Genomic DNA, 11,255 nt, shown 5'->3' with positions numbered 1-11,255 from the left:
CAACTGCTCAACATATGGAACTGGGTAAGATTCTAAGTCCATGAATCCCATCTCCTTTTTTCAGCTGTAGAAAGCAAGACTCAAACCTGGGACATCCTGCATGCAGCAAGAGAAGTAACATGTAAGGGCCATGTTTTCTCTCAACATTATTTATTTATTTAAAATTCTTTGGTGCTGCAATAAAAATAAAAGCATCCTGGACTTCGATGCTGCATCAAATTGAGCTTATAATGGATTATTAAATACTAGTGGATCCATTAAGGGTGCTTCTGAATGATAAGAATGTAAGAAATTCAGGAGAGCCCTGCTGGATCGGACCAAGGGTCCATCTAGTCCAGCATTCTGTCCACAAGGTGGCCACCGGGAACCCACAAGCAGGGCATGAGCGCAACAGCACCCTCCCGCCCATGTTCCCCAGCAACTGGTGTACACAGGCTCACTGCCTCTGGTCCTGGAGATAGCACAGAGCCATCAGAACTACTAGCCATCAGCCTTTTCCTTCAGGAATTTGTCCAGCCCGCTTTTAAATCCATCCAAACTGGTGGCCATCACTACATCCTGTGGTAGTGAGTTCCATAGTTTAACTCTGCACTGTGTGAAGACATCCTTCCTTTGATTTGTCTTGAATCTCCCACCAATCAGCTTCATAGGATGATCCCGGGTTCTAGTATTTTGAGAGAGGGAGAAAAATGAAAAATGTCTCCCTCTCCACATTTTCCACACCAGGCATAATTCTGCAGACCTCTCTCATGTCTCCCCTGACCCGCCCTTTTCCAAGCTAAACAATCCCAGCTGTTGCAACCTTCCCTCATAGGGGAGATGCTCCAGCCCCTGGATCCTTCAAGTTGCCCTTTTCTGCACCTTCTCCAGCTCTACAATATCTTTTTTTAGGTGCGGTGACCAAAACTGTATTCCAAGTGTAGTCGCACCATAGATAAGTATAAGGGAAATATGATATTGGTTTTATTCTCAATTCCTTTTCTAATTAGGCCTAACATGGACTTTGCCTTTTTCACAGTGGCCGCACACTGGGCTGACATCTTCACTGCGCTGTCCACAACTCCCAGATCTCTTTCCTGGTCTGTCACCACTCAGAGCCCATCAGGCTAGACTTGAAGTTGGGATTTTTTGCACCAACGTGCATCACTTTATACTTGTTTACACTGAACCGTCCTTGCTATTTGGATGCCCATTCTCCCCATTTGGAGAGATACTTTTGGAGCTCTTCACAATTCCTTTTTATTTTAATCACTCTAAATAATTTGGTGTCATCTGCAAATTTGGCTACTTCACTGCTCACGCACAATTCCAGATCACTTCTGATCTGGAAAGGTGTGTAGAAATCTGGTGTAGAAATAGTTGTTAATTTGTTATCTGCAGCTAAAAATTTCCTTGCATCATACTGGAAAAAGAGTACTGTCCAATTCCCCCCCCCTGCACGCCCCCAGATACTGCGCGCCCCCAGTAAAAATGTCTTACTGTATAAAAGCAAGAGAGAATCAAATGTTTGAGAACAGGTTTATTGAAAAAATTGAGGGTTGGTTATTACATTTGGGAATGATAAATTCCAGAATAGCATTTATCTATATGCGTTTGAATTTATGTATTATAATTTATGCATTTGTAGGATGAGTTACTGGTTCAGAAGCATTGAAGTGGGAATTGGACAAATCCCTGGAGCAGAATGGACAGGGTATCAGCCACGACAAGCAAATGGAACCTTTGTCTTTGAAATGGGACAATGCTGCACCAGATCAAAGGTGCAGAACCTCTGAATTCCATCTTCGAGGAGCTTTCAGGGGATGCATTCTTGGGGGCCGCATTGCAGTGGTGGGCAGGGTGAAAAATACCACATATACCAGCCTTTTTTCTTTTTTTTTAGCTTAAAGCTCTTTTAGTAACTAAGCCTTAGGAGAAGTATTTCAACCTTTTAGAAGGGGGCAGGGTCCTGCAAAGAAGCACAGAAACAACCAGTCAGTGGTTGGGGGAAAGTGGGCGTGGCCAGCCTAAGTGGGCGTGGCCATCTGAGGAATCCCAGGAAGGGCAGATTAAGTAGGGATGGCATGGGTGCCCGATTCCGTCTGGGAATCTGGCAACCCCCCACACACCATGAGCCTTCTCTCCAGACCTGTGCCCCCACTTGCCCCCTGCCCACATGGCGAACGGCCTGCACTCACCCTGGGGGCCTTGTTGAGTTCTGGGGTCGCCATTTTGTTTTAGGAACGGGCAAACCTCCCTGTGGCTGCCATTTTGCGAGAGCACCCACAATGCTCGCTTTCCAAATCCCCAATTCCGGGCCTTAAGCTAGCCCAGGAATAGCCAACGCCTGCAACTTGTACATGGCAAATACTGTTAAATGTATTTGCTTCTTGCAGTCAGGTTTGGCACTTGGAGTGGTCAAGGGGCCCACTGCCGATTCGTCACTGCTGTCCCCTCTAAACAGTGACCAAAGCAAAGATGAGGAACAGAAACCTCCGCTTGTCTGACCTTCCCCTGTTGTGTGGATCAAGACCAAAGGCAGAAGACAACCCACGGTGCAGCTTTGACCAGGAGACCATCACACTTAGGGAGGGGGGACCACTGAAATCAAGCGCCCAGGTCCCCAAGCCAACACTGATCATGCACAATCGGTTCTGAGCCTGTCCCTCTGCATTACCAGGAGCAAAGTCTCTTCAAGGCAGAGTCAAGCCGGTGGTGCCACCTAGTGGCTATTGCCAGTGGCATCTGCCTCATTTCCTGCATCATTGGAATGTTTCCAGACAAGGACAAGTCCTTGAATATGGTCACGAGATATCCCTTGTTTTAAAGGAGTCTTTCTCGTTTGATAATTCCCGAAAATATCCACCTGATAACTGAAAAAGCAAAGCGTTTGGTCTCCATTTGACATTCACCAGGGCACTGAATTATCAAGCAAACGAGGGATTTATTGTATAGTAGTATGTGAAAGAAAGGACAGCGACCTTCTAGAAGCAGTGCAACATCTTTTCGCCTGAGTGCGGCTTCCATGTTTTATAGTGGGGGTCCCATCTGCAGCCACACCGGATTCACCTGCAACAGCATCGCCGTGGGGTTCCCGAAACAGCTGGGGAACACCCTCCCAAGTCTCCAAGACCACTGAGCTGGTGAGGAGGTGGGGTTATGCACATGAGACCAGCTGTCTTCTCAGAAAAATGGCAAAAGAAAGTTTTCCTTGTCATCCAGTAGATGGCGATGAAGTTCAAGGGGTTATAGGAGGACGGGTCCAGCCAGAATGAGCAGGAGGAGAAGGACTGTGCCGAAACCATGGAGGATGCCGCCATTGGGACATGGCTCTTGTCCCTGCTTGTTAAGGGGATCGTTGCATTCCTGCAGCTCCATGACTTTTATTTCATATTGCTCTCTGGGGAGACAAATAGCCGGTTAATCTGGAGCAGGAGTATATATCACAACATGGGTGATCAGATTACTTTCATGAAGCCTCTTTCCCCGGCAACAAACAGAGCTGTTTATATTGAATATATGGAATTCGCTACTGCGAGATATGATGGTAGACACTAACTTAGATGGATTTAAGTTCACACAATCTATAGAATAAGACAGAGGATGTTGATAGTAGATACAAGAAGAAGAAAGGGAAGAGGAGGAGGAAGAGGAGGGAAGATAGAAGAGAAGGAAAGATGGAAAAGGAGGCGGAAAAACAAGAGGAAAGGAAGAAGAAGAAAAAAAGAAGAAGAAGAAGAAGAAGAAGAAGGAATTATAAGGGGAGGAGGAAAAACAGAAGAGAAGGAAAGATAGAAGAAGAGGAGGAGGAGGCAGCGGCAAGATATAAGAGGAGAAAAGATAGATAGAAGAAGAAAGATAGAAGAGGAGGAAAGATAGATAAAAGAAAGGTAGGAGAAAGGTAGAAGAAGAACATAAGAACACAAGAAAAGCCCTGCTGGACCAGACCAAGGGTCCATCTTGTCCTGCATTCTGTTCATACAGTGGCCAACCAAGTATCCACAGGAAACCCACAAGCAGGACATGAGCACAGCAGCACCCTCCTGCCCATGTTCTCCAGCAACTGGTGTACATAGGCCCACTGCCTCTGGTACTGGAGGTGGCGCAGAGCCACCAGGCTAAAGATGAAGTTAGAAGAAGAAGATAGAAGAAAGACAGAAGGAGATCTTTGTGGTGGTTGGGGAAGGTTGCATTATGTGAACAAGCATGCACACATCCGCTTTTATCCTGCCGCTCTTACCGTTCATGCTGCAGCTGGCTCTGGGTATTGTTCTGCTCGTTTTTTCGGTTGGAAAGCTCTTGCTGAAGCTGTTGAACTTGCTCTTCCAAAAGAAAGAAAAGGAGATCCAGTCAGATTTCCCAGGAATCATTTCACTGGACAACCCCCTCTTCTATGCACCCTCTCTCTTTACCCCCCCCCCCAGCTTTTGGACGTGCATGCATCCCTGTGTTCCCCCGATGTTACCACACACACACTGCCCTTGCAATTCAGGGCAAGCCACTGTTCCTGCCACTGCCGCCATGCCACAAACCATAAACTCACATTGGGATGTTGTGTGCCAGCAATACATGCTAGTCTCTTTCCCCACATTGACAGGACTTTGTCCCTTTTTTTCATCCTAACCTGGGGCATTGGCATGCTCTTGACTCTGCAGACGTGCGTGCAAAACAACAGAAAGGATTCTGCCTGGGGTAGGTCAGCTTGGTTTGGGTTTTGGTTTCAAGTCTCTAGTTCCTTTGGCCATTTAAAAAGGGGGCGTAGGAAATGCTTGGCGAGGATTCACTGGGAGATCAGCAGCTCTCTGCTACACCCATGAATTATGCAGAGCCAGGCTGTGTATAGCATTTACAGCAGGTGTGCAAAACCTGGCCCTCCAGCATCCCCCAGGCCACGTTTGGTGGTTTCTCAGCTTTTTATGCTGGTTTCCCCCCGCTCTGAATGCTTGAAACTCCTCTCCTCAGGATGTGTCACTGGCTGTAAAAGCGTTAAGTGGAAATATGCTGCTTTTGGGGCCCACCCCTTTTGCGTTCGACCCTGCCTACCACGGAAAGTGGCCCCCAAGAGCGGCTCCGGAACGGAATCTGGCCCCTTGGCCTGAAAGAGGTTCCACAACCCTGGTTCAAAGGCTGCGTAATTGGACTTCTGACCAATCCTAGCGAGGACAGCAGAGAGCGGCGTTCCCATGTCCAGAAGCAGCGCATGAGTTGCTCTGTGACAGCAACCCACCGTGTGACTTTTGCACTGGTGCCCCACGTGTGGGGCTTCCATTGAGGCATGCAGCTGGCCTCTATAGGAAAGCAGGGAGCTGGTCTCGACAGACCGGTTCGGGCTGTTCTTGTGTTTCCTCCGGTTTTGTCTTCTTGTTCTGTTCTCTACAGCATCCCCCTAACCCAGTCAGTTGTCACTCACCTTGGAGCTTCCGCTTTTCCGCCTGCCATGCTTGGGTGTCCGCCTCCAGGGAGGTGGTGTTTCCATCCAAGGTACGCTAGAGGGAGAGAGGAAAACAAGAACAAACAAAAAATGTATTGCAAGACATCTGAGGGATCACTGTCTCCAGTATGGGCTGCCCTTACATACTTCCTTACTTACTTACTTACTTATGCATGCCCCCCTTTCCCCCTCCAAGTAACCCAAAGAGGCGTACCAAAACCTCCTCTTCTCCATGTTATCCTCACAATGACAACCCTGTGAGGTTGGCTGGGCTGAGAGTCTGCGACTGGCCCAAAGCCACCCCATGAGCTTCCATGGCTGAGTGTGTGGGGACTTCAACCCGGGTCTCCTAAGTCCCAGGCCAATGCTCGAGCCACTATACCACACTGACTGTTCTCAGGGAGAGGCCTGGCTTACTGTACCATGGCACCCTGATGCTCATTTGGTCATGGTGTGGAACAGGGCCTTCTCTAGTGTGGCACCCCCCATGTTGAACAGGGATGCAAAATTCAGGCCTGTGGCTAAGTCCAGTGTAGCCGGGATCCTAATCCTGCCTTCCAGGGTTCCAAAATGGCCATGTCCCCTTTCTCTGGCTGTCAATCTTTTGGTGGTTTCACGGGGCTTGCACACTTCTCTCTCTCTCTCTCTCTGCCTCTCCTGTGCCCCCCTTTCTAAAAGGCTGAAATGTCTCTCCTGCAGCTCAGTTACTGGCAAGAAATGCTTGAAGCTAAAATATGCTGGCATTGGGGGATGTCTAGGTCCTGCCCGCCTTTGCCTTTGGCTCTGCCCACCAAGGAGGGCGGAGATTGAAGGGCCAAGTGGAATATGGCTTTGGAGCTGGAAGAGATTCAACACCCCTGACATGGGATGATTTCCCCATCACAATCAGGCCTGCTCCTGGAGTGGAGTGTTCCTGCCAACAACTAAAAGCGTCATCTGTTTGCCTGGGAATTTCTCTGCCTGCCTGCCTGCCTCACCAGCTTGCCTTGGTTGATTTCAGTGTGATGCGTGATTCTTTTGTTACGGTTGGACTGCTTTCTTGTGGTCAACGTGATCGATAGGATTGGGAAAACATAATTTTAAAAACCTCAAGGAATAAAATATAAGTCAGGACAGGCAGGAAGCTCGTTTGGGGCCAAGCAAGGTGTCAACAGGCATCTTCTAGGGCACCGGTCCCCAACCTTTTTGGCACCAGGGACCGGTTTCGTGGACTACCCCCCTGCCACCCCCCGAAATCCCCCTGAGGCGGAACCTACCTGGCGGCGGCTGGTCCGGATCCATCCCAGGGGGATTTCGGGGGGTGGCAGGGGGTAGCTGCATGCGGACTGCGGACGCAAATGGCGTCCGGCATAGCCGATGCCATTTGCGTCCCTGTTCTTCAAGTAATAGGCTACGTAAATCTTTACGTAGCCGATTACTGCAAAGAACATGGACACAAATGGCGCCCGCTACACCATTTGCATCCCTGTTCTTTGCAGTAATAGCCTACATAAAGATTTACGTAGCCTATTGCTTGAAGAACAGGGATTCAAATGGCGTCTGCTATGCGGACGCCATTTGCATCCCAATGGCCGGAGCCGGCCAGCAGCTCCGTGGACTGCCTCCCCCCCCCCACCGCGGACCAGTTCCTAACAGGCCATGGACCAGTACTGGTCCGTGGCCCAGGGGTTGGGGACCCGTGTTCTGGGGGACACCAATTCTAAAGTCAATGGCTTGGGCCCAATGCTAGGCCTACTTAGAGTAGACTCATTGAGATGAATGAGACTTAAGTTAAACTAACATTGGATGTGACCCACTGGATACGTTTTAAAATAGTTTTAAAATATTATTAAGATTTCTTTTTACCAGCTGGGTCCGGCAGGCCTCTCTCTGCTGTTGGGTCCTTTTGAGGGCCTGGTTGGCAGTGGCCGGTTGACCCTTCAGATCTTCACCTTCCTTTTCCATCTTCTCCAAACGCTGTTTGGTATCTACCAGGGTGCGGTTGACTGACTGCAGTTCTGCTTGAAGCCCAAGACTCCCCTTCTTCCCTTTCTCCTTGGGGTTGAAGAGCGAGAGAACGAGAGAGAGAGAGAGAGAGAGACCGTTCATCAGGCAGGACAGCAGCTTTGACGTTCCTCAACGGGTTTGGGGAGACAGATGTTCTTGGACTCCGTTCCCATCATCCCTGTCCATGGGCCCTGCTGGCTGGGGATTATGGGTGTTGGAGTCCAACGAGATCTGTGGGGCCACCCCCGCTCCAGAGCCAGCTGGTGGAGGTCTGTTCTGGCCTTCCAGAATGTATCCCATAAAAGCGGACATGAGGGCATAAGGATCACTTGGCAAGACCAGACCAAGGGCGGCCATTTAATCCACCACCTGCTTTCTCACAGTGGCCAACCACATCCTCACAAAGAAGGGAAACAGGTTCTTAGTTTCTTAGAACCTAAGAAGAGCTGTGCTGGATCAGACCAAGGGCCCATCTTGTAGTAACTGGAAACGATTGCGTTAAATATTAAAATGAAGAGTTAAATGTATATTTATATATAATTAATAATATAATTATATAATTATTGAAATGAAGTTAAATGTATATTTATATATAATTAATTATAATATAATAATATAATATAATTATAATTTATATTTATATATTTATATTCCATACAGGACAACTTCACTGTGGCAACAAGAAAAATCAGATCGTCTCAGCCTATGGAAAGAGAGAGGCACTGAATCCAGAAACAGAACGAGAACAATATGGGAAGACTCTTTTTCGTCTCTATTCCATAAATAAGAACTTAACACATCTAGTCCAGCGTTCTCTTCATGCATTGGCCAGCCTGCCCATGTTCCCCGGCAACTGCTATACGTACTGCCTCTGATACTTCCCCAATCTGGTGCCCTCCGAATGTGCCAGACTACAACTCCTAGCATTCTCCAGCGAGCCATGTGACACATCTGGAAGGGACCAGGAGCTGAGGTTCCTGGTTGGCCTTTGTTTTAATGGATTCTACCTTGTATTGCAGGGTTCCTACAATCCATTTTTTGGGGGACTCCGAGAACCTGTTTCTCTCCTTTGTGATTTACTTTGGATGCTCACCTCCTTCTGTTTTCTCACCTACATCCTCAACCAACATGCCTTCCATTGTGTTCGTTACTGATGTTTACTATTCTGAGGTAGATTACCCTTGTACATGGAGGCTCTATTGTGGGGCTTTCTTGGGTAGTATCAGTATAGACCTATCCTCCTCCATGAATCTGTCAAATCCCTGGTCAACTGGGAGAGTTGGAGACAGTGCCAGCTTCAGCTTTCTGAGGGCCCTTGAGCGAGGCACCCTCTGTGGGCCACCTCCCTCAGTGAGTCTATGTTCACTCCGCCATGGTCATCAGCTGCTTTTCCCCTCCTCCTCTTCCTCATCATGGCTCCGGCTTGCTTGCTGGACAGGCAGAGAGCCAGGGGGCAAGCAGGCCGCGGCATCTCCCGCTCCTCCTTCCCACCACCACTGTTGTCTGGGCCGCAGCGAGAGGCAGGAGTGCAAGCAGGTTGCCGTGGTGAAGAGGAGAAGCAAGTCCAAAGGGCTCTTGTCAGCGGGCCCCTGCTAGGGTGTGGGCCCTCTCCAGGTGCCCAGCCATGCCTACCCGTGGTGCTGGCTCTGGTTGTAGATAACTTGCTGTAATATAACAGCAGAGGTTCCTTGCTAGATCAAGGATCCATCTAGAATTGGGGCCATGAATGAAGCACCTGATGGGCTCTCTCTGTCCACTTCCTCTGCCCCACTCCTGACTGAAACCTGGAGAGGATCCCCCCCCTCCGACATGGGACCCACCAGCCTCCACTGGACATTGGGCAATGCATTTTGGGGATACTAAAATTTCTGTTGCCTTACATCAGGCGTGTGTGACATGCGGCCCACTTAGCCGTAGGGATGGGCGGGTTCTCTGGGGGCCCGCCCAGCCCCTGCCCCCACTCCCACACACCCGGACCACTGGAAGCTGGCCCCGAAAACTTCTCTGAAATGACATTTGGCCCTCGGGTGAAAGAGGGTGAACATCCCCGGTACAAACCCAGAAACAAACCGGGCATTCCAGTTACGGCACTCTCCTGCTCTCGGTTCCCAGCATCAGAGCATGGCCTCTGGGCATGGGCGGTGTATTTCGCCACCCCGAGAAGACGACGGTGAGGATGGAAAAAGAGTAGTATGGGATCTGCCTCGCTCGGCATCCTGTGCCTTCCGTTTCACGTAAAGTTTATTCCAGCCTTTCCCATCCTGGGGCGCTCCAGATGTGTGGACTGCAGTGCCCATCATCCCCAGCTGTCTGGGGATGATGGGTGTTGCCATCCCACACATCTGGAGCTGCCCTGTTGAGAAAGGCTGGTTTATTCTCAGCCCAACCTTAAAAATATTGCCGAGATCTTTCCTTTTTTTTTACCAGCTGGGTCTGACAGGTGTTCTTCTCTTCTTCGGTCTTTCTGACGGTCTGTTTGGCGGTTGCTAGCTGGGCCTGCAAACCATCTGCGTCCTTCTTTGCGTTCTCCTTGGCCTCTTCCATCGTGGTCACATTCTTACGGAGGGACACGATCTCAGCCCGGAGCTCCAACTGGCCTTCTTCCGATTTGTGGCTCACCCCCTCCGAACACGCTTGTAGCTTTAGGGTACAGAGGACGATGATAATTATCCAGTGGAGAACCATGAAGGCAAGCCACCACAAGTTCTTCTTCATCCACCGCTTAGCTTTGCTGTGCATATTTTCATCCTGCATATCTTCCCAAGAGACAGGGAGCCACCTGTATGAATGCTGTCCAGCCAGCGGAAGGGATTCTGGGACACAGATCCTTCTGCTATTTTACTTGCCCTCTACTGGAACTCTGCTCTGTCTCTCCAGCTTTTTAAAACCATCCCTGGTCCTTTGCTGATATCTCTTCCTCCCTTTCCGAGAATTCGCATGAGTCAAGAAGAGAAGCCACCAGCAGGGGGACAGTCGAGGCTCGAGAAACGAAACTGAAAAACGAAACGGATCGGGCCACACACGTTTGGAAAGCAGCAGAAGACGCTGGTGCTGGCAAAAATCCAGATTTCCTCAGGATCAGCGTTGCCCAGACTGGTGCTCTCCGGATATTTCGGACCAAGTCTCTGCCCGAAACGTTTGCCAGTGGGCAGCATAGAAATGCCTTCCAACGAAAGAACCGTGCTTTTGAATGCAGTTGGGTGCTGGGTTTGAGCCGGGGGGGGGGTGTGTCTGAGTGGGCAGTTGAGCTGGCACGGGGGTCTTGAACCTGTGAGTTGAAATGCCTTTGCTAAGCCGCGGTGACCAGCAGCTTTAAGTGGAAATAGGCTGGTAGTTTGGGCCCTGGCCACCACTGGAACACCCCCCCCCCGAGTGCTTTTGGCCCTTGGGCGGAAAGAGGCTTTGCATCACTAAACCAGACTGACCTGCAGGGCGTTTTGAAACAGGGATTTGGGGCGAGAAACCCAAACCAGTCCCAGCCCCACCTCCAACCTTTGATAGTAACGAAGGTCTACTTTGCAGGAGTGTTGTTGGCCCCTTTCACCCACAGCCTGAAACATGGTGACACCGCCGCACAGGGCTGTCTCTCAGGGAGAACCCCTCCCTCTCCAACTGGCATTGGCAGGACAATTAAAAAATAATAAATTGCATTTTCTACATGAAGTACGTACTGAATTAGGAAGAGCACAAACTCCTGTCTTTGGTGGCAATCTCTTGCTTTGTGGATTCCCCCCCTAAGAAGCATAGAATCATAGTACGGTTGGAAGGGGCCAATCACAGCTACATTAAAATTCTAATTTCTCTCCCCCCACTCCTGTTTTCTATAGGCAGCCCCCACTTCTGTCCTAGGAGGATCAGG

General features: G+C 49.6%; 1 protein-coding gene across 1 annotated transcript; it reads right to left on the bottom strand.

Moving 5' to 3' along the window:
- Positions 1-1,501: 1,501 nt before the first annotated feature.
- Positions 1,502-10,250, bottom strand: LOC146333778 (uncharacterized). Its single transcript, XM_084825761.1, has 5 exons — positions 9,821-10,250; positions 7,256-7,444; positions 5,390-5,465; positions 4,220-4,301; positions 1,502-3,379 (listed from the first exon to the last, which is right to left on the bottom strand). The coding sequence occupies exons 1-5, from the start codon at positions 10,148-10,150 to the stop codon at positions 3,226-3,228; spliced, it is 831 nt and encodes a 276-aa protein (XP_084681887.1). The 5' UTR covers positions 10,151-10,250; the 3' UTR covers positions 1,502-3,225.
- Positions 10,251-11,255: the final 1,005 nt, after the last annotated feature.

The sequence above is a fragment of the Heloderma suspectum genome, chromosome Z, assembly GCF_057233095.1.
Source record: "Heloderma suspectum isolate Gila_16-S chromosome Z, 16-S_ref, whole genome shotgun sequence".
NCBI lineage: Eukaryota > Metazoa > Chordata > Lepidosauria > Squamata > Helodermatidae > Heloderma > Heloderma suspectum.
Note: the sequence above shows the minus strand (reverse complement) of the source record. Positions and strands in the feature narration are given on the sequence as shown.

What these genes read in the sequence shown, in the direction of transcription:
- LOC146333778 (XM_084825761.1), bottom strand. Translation starts at nt 10,150, where the DNA reads ATGCAGGATGAAAATATGCACAGCAAAGCTAAGCGGTGGATGAAGAAG. An exon ending in AGGCCTGCCGGACCCAGCTG is followed by an intron (nt 5,466 to 7,255) that starts GTAAAAAGAAAT and finishes CTCTCCCTCTAG; the next exon opens with CGTACCTTGGATGGAAACAC. An exon ending in AGCCAGCTGCAGCATGAACG is followed by an intron (nt 3,380 to 4,219) that starts GTAAGAGCGGCA and finishes TTGTCTCCCCAG; the next exon opens with AGAGCAATATGAAATAAAAG.